This window comes from Hippocampus zosterae, chromosome 7 (genome assembly GCF_025434085.1).
Source record: "Hippocampus zosterae strain Florida chromosome 7, ASM2543408v3, whole genome shotgun sequence".
Lineage (NCBI taxonomy): Eukaryota > Metazoa > Chordata > Actinopteri > Syngnathiformes > Syngnathidae > Hippocampus > Hippocampus zosterae.
In genome coordinates, this window is record NC_067457.1 from 6566584 (window position 1) to 6586019 (window position 19436).

The following is a 19436-nucleotide window of genomic DNA, read 5'->3' on the forward strand; positions in this document are numbered from 1 at the left end:
GAGTTCCTTCATTAACATGACCGCCGCTGTCCCGGGTGGTTTTTATGTATCCCTGCTTCAACAAATCTGATGAAAATGATCGGTAGGGTGACATATAAAACATGTAGAACAGCGGCCCTGAAAATTTTGACGAATTTGCACCAGCATCATACGTTGGCTAATCAAAGAACTTTAAATACACACACACACACACGATTTTGCCAATCTATTGAACTGTTAATTATAGCGGGAGCACACTGGTGGCTGCTTGCCGCTTTTTTTAATGCCAAAAAGTCAGTCTATTTTTTTTTATTTTTTTTTTAGGGGTTGATCGCCATTTGCCATTCGTCAATAAAACAGGCATACGAAATGCCCACCACTTGTCAAATTGGTACGCACGGAGTCCACCATAGGTAAACACATCATTTAAGCCCAATCACATCAGACAGAATGATGATGCTAATGATGATGCTAATGGTTGAATATTTTAAGCCTTACTAATGCTTCTGTTAAAGGATAATGTAACTTTGTTGAATCATTTTTACTGCACAGATTTTTGGTTCCTGGACACTATGATAGCGATGACATGTTTTCATTGCGATCCGTCGGTTAAAAAAAACACAATAACAGCCATTCATGCGGCCCGGTAGGCAAGTGGTTAGCACGTCGGCTTCACAGTGCAGAGGTACCGGGTTCGATTCCAGCTCCGGCCTCCCTGTGTGGAGTTTGCATGTTCTCCCCGGGCCTGCGTGGGTTTTCTCCGGGTGCTCCGGTTTCCTCCCACATTCCAAAAAAAAAAAACAGGCTGATTGGACGCTCTAAATTGTCCCTAGGTGTGAGTGTGAGTGGATATGGTTGTTCGTTTCTGTGTGCCCTGCGATTGGCTGGCAACCGATTCAGGGTGTCCCCCGCCTACTGCCCGAAGACAGCTGGGATAGGCTCCAGCACCCCCTGCGACCCTAGTGAGGATCAAGCGGCTCGGAAGATGAATGAATGAATGAATGAATGAATGAACACCCAGTCATCATTCCTTACTGTTGAACACACAAGAAATATCTTTCCAACTGTTGATATTGGCGCAATCTGCTGCGAGGAAAGCTTGGCGTTCAGTCTCTAAAATTGAGAGAGAGATTGAAATAGCATACCAAGGCAAACTATTACTTTCCTGTAAATGAGAAAACTCATTAAAAAAAACCACCGGGGTTCTTTCCTGCGATATAAAGCAGGCTGACACAGAGTTATTGCTCTATTGATCCATGTATTCCCATCGCCCTCAGTGGTAATAACTTCTCAAGTTACCGTGACAATAACATTTATACTATTTGTGTCAAAATGAATCGCCGGCTCCTTTCAACAGAGACTTGGGACTCTAAACTACACAAGTGAGACCTCAACGTTTCAGCCATCCATTTTCTGTATCGCTCGCTCTCATGAAGACCCACTTGTGAGCGAGAGCCTTTGCCTTGTAAACTCATACAATACAAATGTAATATTTAAAAGGTTCCGATAGAATTGCAGGAAAGAACACAATAGTTTTTGTCTTTACCTTGCAGAAGAATGACAAGCGAGAAAATAGTCTTCGACAAGAATATTTATGATAGTGGAAGGCCACTATTGTTTGGAAAGATCAATATCACTCGAGGTCGCGAACCAGTACTTTCAACACGAGGCTGAAGCAAGGTGATTTGTGCCCTCATACTAACGACAGCGAAATATGTCCATAATTGGCTGCTGTCATTCGTCAAAAATATTTTTGCTACCCTTCGACATAATTACACAAGTCTGTCAAGCCCGTCGATGTGACGCCCGCGCTGCGCGCCTCTAGTCGGCTCTTTTTCACTGTTCACGGTCACAAGGTTTTGTTTGGTTTATTGTCTGCAGTTCTAGTTGATCTCCGCACAGGTCCAAGTCTGTCTACTGTTTTGTATCGTTTTTTATTCAGACTGCAAATCGTATGAACGTTTTACAAATATAGGCAGAATTATTAAAAGGAGATTTCGGATGTAATGTTGAAGTGAATTACGGTCTTACAGGCTTTACTCCCAAGCGATGTGATTCATGCGTTGTAAAAGTTTTCTTGCTTAGTCAAGTGCTGTAACTAAAACAATAATATGAAATTCAGGCTACGCTACATCAGTGGTGTCAAACATAAAGCCAGCGGGCTGGAACTGGCCCCAACGAGTTTCAATCAGGCCCGCAAGATAATTTAAAAGTGAAAATTTTATGTTCAATAAACAAACAAACAAAAAAATTACTTAAAAGACATGAAATGAATATTTTTAATAAGCTGCAATTCATGGATCAGCCTCTAGGAGAACACTATTTTGATCTACAGAGGCCGTATGTGGCCCACAAATGAGTTTGACACCCCTGCTCTACATACTGTACATAGTTATTTGTTAAAGCTATTTCACTAAATATAGTTGGAATGAATATATCGGCAAAAAGTGGTCCCCCTGCATTATTAAACTTTCCATTTCCTATTTGTCATATTCAGATGTGCAAGTATGAACTGCAGACAGATCAAGATTTTGTTGAACTCATTATAATTTTCAAAAGCAGGGAAAATTACAGAGGGAGCATTAGCGGAGCTTTTTTTTTCCTGTCATCACTACGGGGGGAAAACTAATTGTCTCGTCAAATGAAAGGCGACAAGTCTTAAAATATAAAAAAAATCACCGTCAAAGTAATTTCCCCAAGTGAGGACTACCATGCAGTCGGAAACGCTTTACAGTATCGGAATTGCCAGTGCAATTTCATGATAAGCTTTAAATTAAATGAGTCAGTTCTCCCAATTGAGCTTGGTTGCAAATGTACATTTTAAAACCATGTATATTTAAGAAAAAAAAAAAAAAAGCGCACCTCATTGTTAATTCAAATTCTGGATACACGGACACCTACGAACGAGGGGGAAGGTGGTCTCCAAGTGCCCACTTCATAGCGCTGATCTGCGATCACCCTGAGCAACTTTGCATAAACCACAAGGTCACTTTGCACATGCCCATCTCCTGCGCGTTGACTACAACCATGTAGACCGTGCGGCTCTCTCGCACCATTTCACCAAAAATTCATAGCAAACTCTCCCAGGACTTCCGCAGGAACAAGTATGTGTCTTCGTAAAGCACATCACGCCCTTCACAGATCATTAAAGAGCTCTGACCGCAGTGGCGGAATCATTATTCTAGGACCGTAAAAAGAAGACTGGTCCACATATCCGTGTGAGTCAGCCTTTTCTGCCATCAATGTCATCAAATTTAAGTTCAAAACACCAACTTAGAGGTCTGATGTTTGAAAATGTTCCAGAAAGGTGCATGCCTATGCTTGTTAAGTTGGTGGATACAATTTTAGTTTTTCAACACTAAAGATTACAGACATTAAAAGACAGACGTCCAGGAATTAGACACAATCGTGATTTTTAAAGCAAACCTTTATGCGTGTAATATTTTATTGACATTGTCTAGACCTGCACGCTCTGTGCACCACTTGATTAAATTTATCAGGCTTTCTAGGTAAAAGATCGACTGGTCCATGTATCAGGCCATCTCCATAAAAATAGTATAACACGTCCTGGTCATTTGAACTCTACTCCCTATGGTATGGAAGGCACGAGGTATGCAATATTTCTGTATTAATGTCACATTTCCAAGTGACAACGTTTCGCACTTGAATAGCACCAAATTATTAAAAGACTGTGAAGTATGATTTAAATACAATGTCAAAGTTACCATTATCCGGGGGGTGGGGGGCAGAAGTGCTAAAAATGAAACGCAAGATGAGCTTTTTTTTTCTGCTTTCACTTTAGAAATGGATTAAAGAGCCTAACGAATTATTTTCAGAGCAAAAAAAAAGTAGAAATATAAATATCTGCCTCTAGGCCGAAGATATCGCAAATATTTACGCATATTATTTTGAGCATAGAATGCTGAAAACTCAGTATGCTCGCCATATAAGAATGATGAAGCAGATGCAAGTCGGCATTATCAGAAGATTGCATGTAGCCGAAATCTGTAAAATATCTCGTTAGCTTTTTTTTTGGTATCACCCTAAATCTGTAAATACAAAAAAAACATGATTTTTTTTTAAACAGTTAAAGCAATACATGAACAACTTGAAATGAGTTGTTTATGCACTCATGTACAATGCAGGAAAATTAATTATTGATGCCTGGCAGAAAATGATTAACAATGATGAATGGATAAAAAAAATTTTTGCTGAGCTGGGGCATGTGCATTGGAGAATTTTTTTTTTTTTTTTACAACCATAGTGTCCTAAATTTACAGCAGACCAGTGGGAAGATTTCTTATGTGATTCAAAATCATCCAAATGAAGATGAAAATGACCTTAACACCAAAGACAACTGAGAACGGCTGCATTTTGCAAAAACAACACTTGAAATGCCCAGAATGCACGTGAGGAAAAACAGGACCGATGAAACCACGGCTAAACTTTTTGGTCAAATTTATTTTTGGGGGGGCGGGGCGCAAACACCAAATGATATACAGTGAAGCATGATGTTGTTGTTTGGTGCAGTTTATCTTCAGCTGGAACTTGGGGCAAGACAGTGTCTGCTAGCTAGAAATACCATGGACAACTTCAAACATCTAAACTTTGTTATGGGGATTCAAAAAAAAAAAAAAAAAGATGCACTTTTAATGTTGTTTACTGACTTACTTTTAACAGGGGTTTGACCACAAACCGCACCTGGCCTGTCGTCTTCGGTATTGTCTTAATTGTTCCTCAAAGAATGACCCTTTCCTTTACATAGATGAATGTGATTCCTATGTAATGTTATAGTAGTGGTGCTGTTTTCCCCTCTTATGTGTTTGTCAAGCTGCAGTTGCAACAAATAGCACTAAACAAACAATTTCAGGGGGAGGATTTCAAACTCACCAGTTGCACAGGGGTTGGGTGTGCATCCCCCTCAGTTTCTTCAGTGACCACGATTCGTTCTCTCGACTTTCGACACGTAAGGCGACATAAACTGATAAAACGAGAAATGTTTGTCTTCCATTGGGACAGACATGAACGCCCCGGGCGGCGTTCATATCTTGTGGTGCTCAAAATGATGATGCGTTTACGTCACACAAAAAAGTCGTTATTTTACCATTTCATTTCTCACAAGCCAAACGTAGAATTGATGAACTTTTAATCACGTAAACACCATAGATACACATTTTACTTTGTATTTCAAGGGCTGACAAACACTGCGAGCACGCAACTTTGACATTTTAGTGTTAAGATTCTAAATTCCGACACACATATGAATGCACCGTCACGGTGCGCTCAAACCTTACCACGCTATAAAATGTTTGCTCATCAAGATTTTATTTTTTTGCCTTAACTAGATAATAACTCGAGAATGTGTATGGATTCACTTTTATTTGGAGTCGAACCGATCAAGGTTTAACGGTTTATTCCAGTTTTTGTGCAGGATCCCATTTGATTGTGCACGTGTACCTAATGTTGTGGCCGACGAGTGGAGATTGTTACGGCGATGACGTCAAGAGCAAAACTGCAGTGTGCCAAAGCTGCTCGCGGTCTCACAGGGCTGATCGCCGACACAGTCTGTATCAACGGGAGCATCTTTCCTCCCCCACCCCCCCAAAAAAAAACTTCTGCGATCGAGGCGCGCGGGAAGGGAGCGTTTATTGATGAAAAGGAAATTCAAAGTAAGGTGGGTGGAGAAAAAGGAGAGGATGACTAATAAGTCTTTTTTCAATTCAGCTCCGCCGACAGCCGACGAGGAACTCGTCATCACCTCTACTTTTGGGACCCTCCTGTCCGTCGTGTACGTTGTCGGGGTGTCCGGCAACGTGTACACGTTAGTGGTGATGTGTCACTCCATCCGCTTCGCAACGTCCATGTACATCTCCATCATCAACCTGGCTCTGGCGGACTTGCTCTACCTGTCCACGATCCCGTTCGTGGTGTCCACTTACTTTTTGAAGGACTGGTACTTCGGCGACGTGGGCTGCCGCGTCCTGCTCAGCCTCGACCTCCTCACCATGCACGCCAGCATCTTCACCCTCACCGTCATGTGCTCCGAGCGCTACCTGGCCGTCACTAAACCGCTGGACACTGCGCGCCGCTCCAAGAGTTATCGCAAGGCTCTGGCGTGGGGCGTGTGGCTTCTCTCCTCGCTCCTCACCGTACCCATGATGGTCATGGTGGCCCAGACCAGCGTCAAATCGCCGGACGGGAGCGTGAAGAGGATGTGCGCGCCCACATGGGCGCCCCTCGCCTACAAAGTCTACGTGACGGTTCTGTTCGGTACCAGCATCATGGCACCGGGTCTCATTATCGGTTACCTGTATGTCAAGCTCGCGCGCACCTATTTAGAGTCCCAGCGCAACTCGGTCATCAGCAAAGGCGGGAAGCGCTCGCCGAAACAAAAGGTTCTCCTGATGATCTTCACCATCGTCTTGGTGTTCTGGGCGTGTTTCCTGCCCTTTTGGATCTGGCAGCTGCTGCCGTTGTACCACAGCAAGCCGCTGAGCCTGGCCTCCAGGACGCACACCTGCATCAACTACCTGGTGGCCAGTCTCACCTACAGCAACAGTTGCATTAACCCGTTCCTCTACACGCTCCTCACCAAGAACTACAGGGAGTACCTGAAGAACAGACACAAGTACGTACGGCAAGACTCATTCATTCAAATTCCACATCGGCCGATCCGTTCGTCCATTCATTATCCAAAGCGCTTATCCATACCCGGATTGCGGGTGCGCTGGAGCTTATGCAGGCTGTCGGTGTTGCCGGCCAATTGCAGGGCACTCACAGACAACCGGCCTTTTACACTCAAAACACCTTAAGAGTATCCAATTAACCTATCGTGCATGTTTTTAGAATGTGAGAGGAAACCGGAGTACCCGGAGAAAACCCGCGCAGGCATGGGGAGAACATGCTAACTCCACAAAGTAACCCTGGAATTGAACCCGGACCCTATGCACTGTGAGGCAGACGTGTTTACTAGTCATTGAAATGATATTCCATTAATCCATTCCAGGCCCCCCCCCCCCGACCCCTACACCCGGTTAAGGTTGTCAGACCAACTTTGTTACCGTTAATGAAATTGGTAAATTAGAAATAAATGGGAAAAGAATAACTTTCTCCTGAAAATATATTTTTTTCAAATGTCTTCCTTTTCCACAGTTTGTGTCAAATTTGAAAAAGTACCAGCGAATTATTTTTTTCTCTGAAATATTGATGATTCATTATATATCAAGTCAAGTACGACTTTTATTGTCAAATGTGCTGCATACATGCAGCACAGATGAAATTTCCTCCCTCTTAACTCATTCAGTACCAGCCAATTCTAGACCAAGTCTGAAAAGACGTTTAAAAACGTCATTGGGAGTGAATGAGTTAAACAAACAACAAGAGGAGCCGCTGTGGGTGCCCCGCAGTCTGTATTTTGTATTGTTGTTCAAGAAGCAACAAATACATTTTGAAAAGATCTGCGGTTTTGTGTGCACGTCATTCACACCTTCATTCACAAAGTTGTTTTTTTTTCCGTCTCACGATTAACATCATCAACACCAAAAAAACAGGAGCTTCTACAGGTACACGTCATCGTTTAAGCGGCGGCCACCCAGCTTGTATTCGTGCGGCAAGGCCGCGTCCTCCAGCAACCAGTTCGAGTTCACGTCTGAGACGCTCGTCATGGGAACGTTCAAGTGATGCGGAGGGCCGCTTGGAAATGAAGTGGAGGCTTTTCAGGAAGCGCAAAGAGGTAGGTGACAACCCCCTAAATTCGGTTCAGCGCACACAATATTGCTGTGGAATATTTTAGCAGCCCGCACCTACAGCCAAGCAAGATGGCAGCATCCATTTTTGAATAAGCAACCTAAAGATTTAGTAGGTGAGAAGACAGAGTTTCAATGTGACGTTCAATTATGATCATATTACCAAATAGTGAAGCCGAAAACACTAAAGCAATCGAATCGTCATTGGTCTGTCGGGAAATATGCTCAAGAAACGTCCGCAGTTTTTTTTCGCACCTATTTTATTTATACTTCAGTGATCAACAAGAACAAAACTTTGTTATAGTTCAAAAATGCTTTGTTCTGTCCTTACTGAGCCCTTTTTTTTCCTTTCATGTCGCTATGCTGATGTAACATCCTATTTCGGCAGCGAATAACCCGTACACATCCTATTTGAGATGTTCTTTTTGAAAGATCAACTAATGCTTCAAGGCGCCTCATGTTTTATGGAGGGCTGATCTGATTTTTAATGAAAGAACCTTGTTGACTTCATTAACGTGTTATCGGCTCAAAAAGACATCTGTTCTTTCGGGCGCCACAATGCTAGGACACAAAACGGCCCGTTTTCGCGCGGGAGTCATCGAATTTCAAATTTCACACCTGGGTGAAGTATTTTGTGGGTTCGTTAATTCAAGAGGAATCTTATCACTTCACTTTAGATCTGTGAATTTTGCACGCCAGCATATTTGCTGGTCATGCATAGAAACAGGAAGTAGCTAACATTGCGGCTATTTAATTTTTTAAAAAGTGTTCCTTAATTTCTCATGAAATGAATCTAAATTTTAAAAAAAACAAGAGCTCATGAGGCCACCATTTCAATTTGAATAAAATTGAAATAATAGAGGAAATGCCTGGGCAGAGGTATGTGCTCGACTTTTCCCATCAAATTTGATCGCAAAATGGACGGTCGCACCTAATGAACTGGCTTTTGGCTTTTCTGGGAGGGTCTGTTGATGGAGAAAAAAAGGTTCGAGCGGCATTTGCTGATTATTTGCACACAATTGGATGTTGGAAGTTACCAAGGCAACAGTGTGTCTGATTCACACTTTCACGTCTTGTATACGAATACTAGATAAATGACATTTTCAAAAGCCAACGTCCCGGTTACACTTGAACTTTTTTTGAGTGCGCGCACGTCAAGTGGCACAAACTCATGAATTAATTCATTGCAACGCCTTGAGTGCTTTGTGTACAATGAAGGAGCACAGAGGTGGAAACAAAAAAAAACATCCTTTTCTTCGCGAGTATTCTGTCACTTCACACTTTGGAATTTCACATAACAGCAAAAGCTGTCAGAATCGGTTCACAAAATAGAACATCTTGGGTTGAGAGACACCCGCTGAATCTTAAAAGGCGCGTCGCTTAAAAATGTGAATCTTCAAAGACCTTCAAGTGCACAGATAAGCACTCACGGCATAGAAATTAAAGCAACGTCCTGGAATTCTTTTGGGAGGAGATGCCGTACAGGGAACACTTTTTAACTCATTCACTCCCAACGACGTTTTTAAACGTCTTTTCAGACTTGGTTTAGAATTGGCTGGTACTGAATGAGTTAAAAGGAATAAATGTCACAGGGACAAGAGAGACATTCACTGTTCCAAACGAATAGACGCGAGAAAGAAAATGTGCAGTCCTTATTTCCATAACTCGAAATTTTATCATCTTTATTTCATAGTGTGCAAAAATGAATGAATGCCAACTATCATGGTTGATTAACAAAGACAAAAAAAGTACACGGTGGATGCCTTATTCCAATATTTTATTTGGTTAACGTCCCCAAAAAATTGTTCAATAAGTATTGTCCATGTTTTCCGCACCCTCCCCACAAAAATGTAAAAATATTTTAAAACCCGTTGACCTCTTGCAGCAAAAACAAAAGGAAAGCATTACAATCCAAACAACGACATGGAATTAAAAAAGTGTAATTAAAAAAAATTAAACGGTTAAGTTTGGCTTGAACAAAAACACTCGACTTTGCTCAGTGGCATCTTCACTTTTCCGCCGTTGGATACAATCTGCATCGGAAAACACTTCGTCCGTCACATTTTTAAATATGCCGCGGCAAATGCATATCCGACAGTTACAATTTTAATATACATAGGAGCGCGAATCGTGATTCGGCCCGTAAATTAGTCCATTGATCCCAGGGCGAGGTGCGGATGCAGTTCAGTGAGCTTTAATGCAGGAGCTGAGCCAATAAGGGAGCTATGATAGACAGGAACGTGGCTAGAAAGCGTAAGTGCTCCTGGCAAAGAGGAGCTTCCTCTCCTGAGTACTGTTTTCCCATGTCGCTTGTTGTAGCTGCTTGTCAGCTCTTCATTAAATATTAAAATCACACACTGTCTCTCACACACACACACTGTTGATAGCGAGGCAATTGATTGGCATCTTGATGAAGTTCACCTCGAATGATCAAGGACTGATACGGAAAAACGTGTGCAGAATCAAAACATCCTGAACGAATCTGAATTGGATTTTTTTTTTAAAAAGTCCAATGAAAGGAATTTAAATACCTCAGTAGAGATGGTGGAAATTGATTTTTTTTTTGCAGTGGCACACTCAAAAAGCCTGTTAACAAGGCAGACTGTACAATAAGATCAAAGGACCTGCAACAAATTCATTCTTCTTCCCTCTCATCCATCTTCTTCACCGCTTGCATTCTCCAGGGCTTGACTGAGACGGATGACCGTGATGCCCCCCCCCCTCCCCCCCAACTACCCCCACACCCCACCCCATCGCCCATGGCTACCTCAAGGCAAAGCAGGGTCGGCGATGGCTTGTGTCGGGTCGCACGTAAAGGACACCGTGATGGCGTATCGGGTACCCCAAGTCACCTTCTCCACACGGTGGAGGTTCTCAGAGCCGGAGGAAAAATAAGACACTCGACCTGGGGCAAGGCGAATGATGGGCGGGTGGGAGGGGAGAAAGATAGAGAGAGAAAAATACAATGGGGTAAAAATATTTTTAAATTTGACAGTTTAGGTTAATGGCTTTATTATTATTATGATTTTTTTTTTTAATGGATGCAGCGGGGATATTCGTAACCATATTCAAAATCGAACAGAGGCTACGCCGCCGTTTGAATTGGGACCAATCTCGGGTTCACAAAATATCAAAAGTGGATGGAAATAGATGGGATTGACGCTTTTAACACACACACATGCATACACACAAAAAAATTTGTCATGAATCACAATATATGACAAAAGTAGATTGGATAAAACACATTCGAATGATTGTGAAGTCGACTCGTCAGTCTGCGCAAATCTTTTGCCATGTTGGCACGACTTCATTTTGACTTTTGCATCCAATTCATTATTGTTTATCATTAAAAATATATATTTGTAAAATTCTTTGAACTTGACTTTGGGGGGAGGGGGGCAAAAAAAAAAAATCCAGAATTTGCCTGAACTTCCTGTGCAACCCTTGTAACTATTGTTCCAAAAAAGGCCATGCGCATTTTCACTGGAGCTACACAAAAGGCAGCAACAAACAGCTAAAAAAAAAAAAAAGTTACCAGTAACTTGGCTGGCTATTCATTTGCTATGGCTGCCTGTTTTTTTTTTATTTTATTTTGATGAGCATGGTCAGGTTTGCATCCTTTATGGGAGACGTCTTTGCTTGAGCGAACGTGTCGATGACCTATTGCCATTTATCCGTCAATCTTATATTTTTTTCCCCCCCTGACAAAGGAAAATCTTCCAGTGTTGCAGTTGTCTTCTGTGTGCAGCGACGAATGACTTAGGAGATTTAAAACAACATCCGCTTGATTTGAATTGCAACTTTTTTGGGTGAATCTGAACTAATAAACCCGTTTGTGGCAATTGCAGTTATTGGAGTCCTTGTCTTGTTTGCACACTCACTCCGAGGTACGGCTTATTAATATTTTCCTAATTCTATTCGTAGTGAGGATAACTTTCTTCGAAATGAATGAAAGCGTCGTGTCAAATCAGTGACAAAAATATCGATTTTGCCTAATGTGCGCTGAGAGCCAATTAGTTTAATGCTTGATGAAAAGGAGGCTCAATTAGCTGCAAAGAGCACCACAATAGAATAATCTCTGTGAGAAAAATAAATACAAACAATTGGCAGATACAGTGTATTCCGTTTCGAAGATTAGTGCCGACAATGGCGAGCAATTGTCAAGGGGATCATATCAACATTCTGTCCAAACTTTGTTTATTGGAATGTCACGTTCCAAAGGCTTTAAGCACACTCTATAGAAAATCCGGAATAATTGCGTGATCTGCACGCAAAGCCCAAATCCAACGCGCAGCTCTCTCGGATGTGCCTTGAATTCAAACGAAAGAAACAATTCTTTTTTTTTTTCCCTTTCTTTTTTTTGGCGCCCAGAATGAAATTAGGACCCCATACAATGTTTTAGAGATAACAATCTATTCAATCACATCGCACGTTCCCATCCCAGATGTCAGGTGTGCCTCCACTTAAGCGTTGAGAGTTGACTCAGCAAGAAGAAATTAATTTTTAATGGCTTGGCTTGGCTTCAATGGCTTTGCTGCTTCAGTGTCCCACAATATTTGGGTAAGGATATTAGTTCGGGGCCATTGGAAGTGTAGTGGTTCACAAAGATGACCTTCAATTCAGTTCACGTGGGATCAATTTAGCCTCGGCATCCCATTCACTCATTTTGATGGAGGATGCGGTGTACACCTTTCACCTTGAATCAGCCAGAATAGTTTCCAGCCTCTGGTATTATCCGTAACGGGAGATGCAGGACAGAATATATGACCAGAGACATTTGCAAGCATATTCACACTTAATGATATGCGAAAATTAACTTCATTAAAAAAAAAAAACTCAATAGACCTAAGCACTTGCCAGGAAGAAAAAAAAGTGACTTCAAGCTATTCCACTTGACCCGTACTTTGCGTTTGGCCTCCGAGCAGTCCAATTGACATGGTCGGCGATTGAAACAATCGATAAGCTATTTTGCCGTGATTGGTGCCTTTTGGTTGACGTCTCTCGGCAGACGGGAAACGATGTACAAACATGAAGCAATCAATGCAATGGCTCCTCTCAGCAGTTCGAGGAAGAAATGGCCCAGCGTGAGGGTGGCCCAGATGTTCTATGGAGAGATCTTTTTCTCGGGGGTCTTTCATAGTTGTTATCTGGCGTGTCGCAGCACAGCAGCCGCCACGTGTGTACATTTCATTGTACAGTTAGCAAAATGGGAAAACGGGCTATTCTATTTTCAAGGTCCTCCGAGCGCTTTTCACTCCGATTCTTTATTGACCAACTGATGATGTGGCATCAGGAGCGACTGACTGGCTGTTCAGTATTTTCAAATCAATGTATGTACCCATCGCAATCCCCTCGCATGCCTATTAACTCATTCACCCCCAAAGACGTTTTTAAACGTCTTTTCAGACTTGGTCCAGAATTGGCTGGTACTGAATGAGTTAAGATGCCATTTCTGAAAGCATGTAGATGCTTGCATGGTTTTGGAATCATGCTTCGTCAGAAATTTGCCTCAATGTCATTATTTGACACACAACCAAAAGTAATGGTCTGTTTAACCCTGGAGAACCCAAGAACCATTTTTTTTTCCTTTGGAAAATGATGAATTTTACATTACATGACTGCTATATGTTCACTGAACACCAAAATATATGTTTATGCAAATATTTAATGCTTTAATTTAGGATGAGGGCCAAATTTGACCCTTTGGGATTTAAGGGTAGCATTTGAGTAGCAGGATTTATAGGGGCCAAATTTGACCAAGTGGGTTCTCCAGGGTTAAAAAAAAAAAAAACATGCTGCAAAGTAATTCCAATAAATGTGGCATTGAAATCGTTATCTCATAATCTTTGCGAGGGAATGCAAACTTGTTGTTTTTTTTCCATTCTATGTCCCATCAGGGGCTCCGTAATTTTCCCACATACCAAAGTTGGACGGCGAGTCATTCGGATAATTTCCTCTCCATTTGGGAAACTTTCTTGAAAAAACCCAACTCATGCCCGCCCCCCAACACTCGTTAGCTTGAACACGAAGCACTTCTTTCCCCCATGGGGCTTACATGTCATTATTAGTCTTAATCTTACTTTTTTTTTTTGCCTTCTCCCGCAAGCCTGATTGTTGCCTTGGAGTTTTGATTAAATCTTAGTCATACCAAAGAGACATGATTTATCTCTTGGGGGGGGGGGGGGGACTAATCACCCGTTCGAATCAACCTCCTGCAAAGTCAAAGCAACATGACGGTCGACCGCGAAGCATCATCAATGAGGTGAAGTTGTGATTTAGGGGCGGGGGGGTGATAAATGAAGAGCTAGGCTCCCGATGCTTAATGTGCGGGAGGCGTTTTGTGATGTCTCGAAATAAAAGCGTCAGACAAAAGGCACTGGATTATTTGACAACTTCTTTCGTTTGTTTAACTCTGCGGAGAAATCAAAAGCAGGCAAGAGGATTTTTAAAGAGACGGGAGTCTTTTTTTTTTTTGTTTGTTTGTTTGTTTGTATGAACTATCTCTCCTGTTCTACACCAAGTATGTGTCGCAAGGTTTGGGATTGGCGTGTCCTAGTTCTTTTTTTAGTATTCTCACCTCATTGATGAAAGTTACGACAGTGTCATGTCATCATAATTCTTCAATTTGGGAAACGAGCAACAAAATGTCTCCTTTAGCATGCTCAAAAATTGACTCATTCTCTCCAAAGAATCCCTTTTGGGTTTTTTTTTTGAGGGGGGGGGACACTTTAGGGCCACATATTCTGAAACCGAGGAGGTCCGGGAAATATTTTGGCAAAAAAAAAAAAAGAATTTATGACATCGAGGTACCATTAAACATTTGATTTGTAAGACTCAAAATGAGGAATTTGTAACACTTTCCACCGCAGAGGCAACCGTCTTAAATAACAATTTGAGCGAGTAAAACTTTCATGTGCGTTTGTCAAGCACCACTTGCGTGCTTCATTCATCCTTACTCATAGATGCTTTTTACTCTTGACCTGCTGCCCAAAGATGCACACAGCTCCCGTTTCTAATCTTCGAAGCATGAAGGGTACCTTTTCAACTTTATTCACTCAATCAAGCGATTCAAACGTAAAACCTGGTGAACCACAGTTTGGTTTTATAGCCAATGAAGACCGGCTTCAAGGGGATCAAATGATGGACCGGGAAAGAGACAATTCCTCCGGGTAGCGCTGATGTCTCAAGTGTTGCTTGATACAAAAAAAAGCTACCTTCAGACACGTTATCCTTCCCGGAGGGAATGAGCAGTAAAGCTTTCAAACGACAATGGAGGGGAGAAGAAATAAATAGACCGGGTTGAAATTAACTCATAGCTATTGGTACAATTGATGGGGCCATACCCGTGGCAAGGTGACATTTTCGGAAAACTTTTTCAAAGGGGGGGCTCTAGTTTGGAAATGGACTCCGACGTTACCCGAACAGTGTGAAAAACCTTTTATCACTAATTCATTCATGATGAAAGTAAACCGGATATATTTCAAGGGGGTTGAAGTGGACTCCAGAAACTCAAAAGAAGTGGTTAGGGCTTGGGTGCATAGTGGATTCTTTTTTTTCCCCCCCGTTAATTCTGAAAAGTAAATAATGTCATGCAGACGTGATATTTACCCGCCTTTGGTTCCACTGTCTTATTGCCATTTTGGTCCATGAAGACAAATCGTCCTCCATTGAAGTCTGAGCCATAGTCAGAAAGGTACAGGAGGGATGTGTAGTCAAATGAGCCATAGGTGACCTGGAAAGGGGGGGGGGGGGGGGGTGAAAACAAATTAGTTACACAATCTGAACAATTAGGAGCAAAATACCGCAATATAGGGGCCGTCTGGAGCCCTGGACAGGCGCGATTAACCGAGTTTCACGTTACTGTTTATCTTTTATTGCTCGGTACCAAGTGCAGATTTGAATTCTGTCAAAATACAATTTGTGCGGTGACACAAAAGGAAATTTGCTATCAGAAATGTCAAAGTCCATTAACATTTTCACGAGGGTGGGGGGGAGCCAATACTACCATGAATCAGAACTGTCTAGTTAAAAAAAAAATGTTCTTCATAGTATGGTACTTTATTGTTTAGTTTACTTTATTGTTTAGTTGAGTTTTTTTAATACATAAAGTAAGTGAACCTGCGCAGCTTTGAGAAGTAATTGCAAAGGTATTTGTTCTGGGAAATAAATTTGACAAATTAGAATCAGGTCTATAAATAGCGGGGCACAGTCCGGTTTATGATAGCAGAGGAAGTGGGGATGGGGGGGGGGGGGGGCAACTCCTCTAGCAAGTGTGCTTGCGGGTCATAAGGAATGTCTAAATGATCGATCGAGAAATACCTTATCAATGTGCGGGTGCCAGTACTCGTCATGTTGGGTCTTTGCTATTGTTGAGTTGATCCTGGAGAAGAAGGTGGGCTTGGTGAGGTACATCAGGGTTTGGTCTAACCCAAACGTCTCTGCAATAACTGTTTGGATTCGCTTGCGAACATCTCTGAGGATGAAAATAAAGATGACATATGTTAAGGCGGCGCGGGCAAAGCTTGGTGTCTACAGTTTAGCATGTAAAGGCTTCATGAGAAGTAATAACGCTTATAGTCTGATAAGTTTATCACCTCTCCTGTAATTTAAACTGAGTGATACGTTCCCCAAAAATACATCAAACTCGTTACAATTAGTGTTTGCAACGTTCCAGCGTGAATAAGCCATGACACCAACGTCTCATGGCAACGGGACGAAAGGGGGGCGAGGGTGGGGGAGTGGTGAAGTGAGGCTATGTTCTAATGTTGCTCACAGCTTGAACACTGGAAATTCAACCTGTAAGACGATCAATTAGTTCTTTTTCTTTCTGCTTGCCGACATTCGTTGTGCTCGCCTTTGTCAAAGGAATTATTCACGTCGACTTGATGAACTGATTAAACTATAATAAATTAGCCAGTGTCGCGGTCAAACAAAAGACCGCTTTCTTTCAAATGACGGCTGAATGTTTCAACCTGTAAAGTAGGAAATCCTCTTGTGTGAACACGTCTTGGATCTGTTCCCCAAAATATCTGGAATCAAAGGGAATAGCATATGAGCAAAATTGATAAATACATGGAGAAAAAAAACCCCACCCTTGGTAAACGTTACATATTTCGCAAGACGTTCCAGCAGCGTAATACAAGGGGGAAAAAAACCCCACTAGCAACAGAATCTTACGACAGCAAGAGTGTCCCCACCTGTAAATGTTGACAAACTGTGGCCCCATTGACAACGCTCCCGAGTGCAGGTCCAAGATAGACGCCTGAAAAGTCAAAACCAAACAACAGTGAGCACTGGAAATTTTCAGCAGATGCATGGCACAGTCAAAAATTGTCTCCTCTGCCCTTTACCACTTAATGTCAACTCCATAAAGACTTTGGTGGACTTTGGAAATAATCCAGAAATGCTGAATGTCGCGAAAACGGCAAAGAAAAACTTGAATGGACAGACTTGGGTCAAATCGTATTCTGCAAGCGGGTTACGTGCAATTTCAAAATGTCTTCTGAGAAAATCATTCAAGCGATGAGAGACACATTAAAAAAAATTAATAGAGTGTCGACTGCGCAATAATTAAAGTTTATCCGAGCTTTATTGGGCAATATACTCACGCCTCCCTCGGATCCAGCCAGCTGAAGACCCCTCTCAGCCAGCCTGAGTCAAAGACAGTCATAAAAGTGATTCACTTGCCCCATCAAGGAAGCGAAAGTAAATGGCAAGAAAAATAAAAACAACTTGAGAAAAAGAAGCCAGACAGATTGTTTTCTCTGACGGTATTCACCTCTTGAGGACCTGAGCTTCCTCCCGGGTGACCACGCCGTCCGCGACAGCACGCCCGCACTTCTGAGGGGTGCATCCTGATCGAGGAGAAAAACACAAAGAGGAAGTGGAAAATAATTGGAGCTTAATGACGTGCTATAAATCTCCCACAAAAACTGATGGACAGAAAAGAAAACCTTGGCTTGCTATGGATACAAAAGTGCAGCAGGCACCAACAAATAATTCAGAAAGTCAAATATTTTGCACCAAAAGGCATCTTATATTTCATAGTTGATGTCACTGAGGGTTGACTCCTCTTAGAATGACCAGCAGACGCATGAGGTGCAGGAAAACATGTCATTCATAAAATTATAATACCAATGCTGCACATGAGGGAGGCGGAGGAGGCTTAAGTGGGAGTTTTGCGTTCCAGTTATTCAAGGTTAATTTTGGAACGGGGCGAAGCCAAGGTGAGAAGACATCTCCTGGTAAGTCAATGACAACACCAGAGCAGGTGTCCAAGTGAAACAGCTGCAAAATTAGACAGAGTGTGAAAGACAGTTGGTGGCTTTTTTTAAAACATTTGTTAATCATACTTCGGACATAGACCATCGAACCAAGGTAGGGCGACATCAGTACTGCGGGGAAAGTCAATGGTTGTCACTTTAAGAAAGCTGCTGCCCTCTAGTGGACAAATGATTCAACAGCATTCCCAAAATGATCTTGTTTTATTTTTATTCTTAGGCTGTTGTCAGAAAACACAGGCCATTTTGGCACATATCGTCTTGGCAAAAGGCTATTCGATTCGTGTCTGCAGCGACACGTCGCTGTTTGTTGTGTTATTTAGTTTGTGCTTGGATGGGTAAGGCATTGGACAATCACATATTTTTACAAAGTGCAATTCAAATGTCAGAGTCGTAATCAGTTTAACTTCATTCCATTCCAGTCCTGGCTCACAGTGCTCCAGTGATGTCAAAGCGAAAGCCTCACCTGGGTAGCGTTTGTAGTTCTCATAGTCTTCTGAGCACTGAATGAAGTAGACTCTGGGCTCGGGAGACACGTTTTCATGCTGGCTGACCAATGTTTCTGTTATGTCACGATCCAAAGTGACATAAAGCCAAGTAGCTGACCCACACATACATAGGATAACCAGCAACACAGTGGTTAACGCTCTGGAAGTCCACCAGGCTGTGCCCTGCCGCAGTGCATTACCCCTGATGAAGGGGGAATCAGAAATCAGACATAAAGCCATTGAAGTAACGGTTTTTAAACTTTAAACATTTAATGTCCAATTTGGAATTCACCTTTTGTGTGTGATATTTTGTATCAATGTTGATACAAATATGACGGTATTTTGTATCAATGTTGATACAAAATACCGTCATATTTTGCATTTATTGTAAAATTGTTACATTGTACTCTTTTAAGTAATCGAACGAGGCATTTTATGAGGGGGAAACATTTTAGATTTTAATACTGTATTTGCTACCTAAAAAAGCAACGAGAATACGTTTTAAAATATCAGAGCCGTGTATCGTTCATCAGTCAGCATGACAAGGTGTGTTAAAACGTCTCTTGTGCGTAATTGACTTTTTTAAAATAAAAAAAGTTACACTGGACATTACGAGGTCATTCAACTCGGTGTTTACGTTTCAGACTTCGTCTGGAAAGAAGTCTCTTTCACCGTTTACTCATGCCGAAATCAATTGACTGGCTCACCTTTTGATTTTCCTCCCGATCTCTGTTGAATTCAAGCCTTTCGCATTTCGCTGTCGTACCGGCGCCATTAAAATCCTCGCCTGCCGTGCAGCTTTCTCAAAACGCAGTCATACACGCTTATAGTCGTTGTCTGCTAAACTATATTACACACAACAGACCGCGCCACGAGCAACCAAATATATTTTTTATTTATTTCCGGGTTAGCACGTGTTCGACATCATGATTGGCCAGAATAAA

The 19436-nt window shown here is 42.0% G+C and overlaps 2 protein-coding genes across 2 annotated transcripts; one reads left to right on the top strand and one right to left on the bottom strand.

Annotated features, from left to right (window-relative positions):
* The first annotated feature begins 5509 nt into the window (after positions 1-5509).
* Positions 5510-10900, top strand: LOC127603984 (urotensin-2 receptor). The gene is made up of 3 exons (XM_052070749.1): positions 5510-6607; positions 7530-7711; positions 10409-10900. Exons 1-2 carry the CDS (start codon positions 5631-5633, stop codon positions 7657-7659), a joined length of 1107 nt encoding a protein of 368 aa, XP_051926709.1. The 5' UTR covers positions 5510-5630; the 3' UTR covers positions 7660-7711; positions 10409-10900.
* Positions 9377-19401, bottom strand: uts2r2 (urotensin-2 receptor 2). Its single transcript, XM_052070755.1, has 9 exons — positions 19200-19401; positions 18471-18694; positions 17503-17578; positions 17333-17375; positions 16922-16986; positions 16697-16753; positions 16044-16197; positions 15333-15456; positions 9377-10629 (listed from the first exon to the last, which is right to left on the bottom strand). The coding sequence occupies exons 1-9, from the start codon at positions 19265-19267 to the stop codon at positions 10493-10495; spliced, it is 948 nt and encodes a 315-aa protein (XP_051926715.1). The 5' UTR covers positions 19268-19401; the 3' UTR covers positions 9377-10492.
* Positions 19402-19436: the final 35 nt, after the last annotated feature.

What these genes read in the sequence shown, in the direction of transcription:
- LOC127603984 (XM_052070749.1), top strand. Translation starts at nt 5,631, where the DNA reads ATGAAAAGGAAATTCAAAGTAAGGTGGGTGGAGAAAAAGGAGAGGATG. An exon ending in TACCTGAAGAACAGACACAA is followed by an intron (nt 6,608 to 7,529) that starts GTACGTACGGCA and finishes CCAAAAAAACAG; the next exon opens with GAGCTTCTACAGGTACACGT.
- uts2r2 (XM_052070755.1), bottom strand. Translation starts at nt 19,267, where the DNA reads ATGGCGCCGGTACGACAGCGAAATGCGAAAGGCTTGAATTCAACAGAG. An exon ending in ATCGGGAGGAAAATCAAAAG is followed by an intron (nt 18,695 to 19,199) that starts GTGAGCCAGTCA and finishes CCCCTTCATCAG; the next exon opens with GGGTAATGCACTGCGGCAGG. An exon ending in TGGCTGGATCCGAGGGAGGC is followed by an intron (nt 16,987 to 17,332) that starts GTGAGTATATTG and finishes TTGACTTTTCAG; the next exon opens with GCGTCTATCTTGGACCTGCA.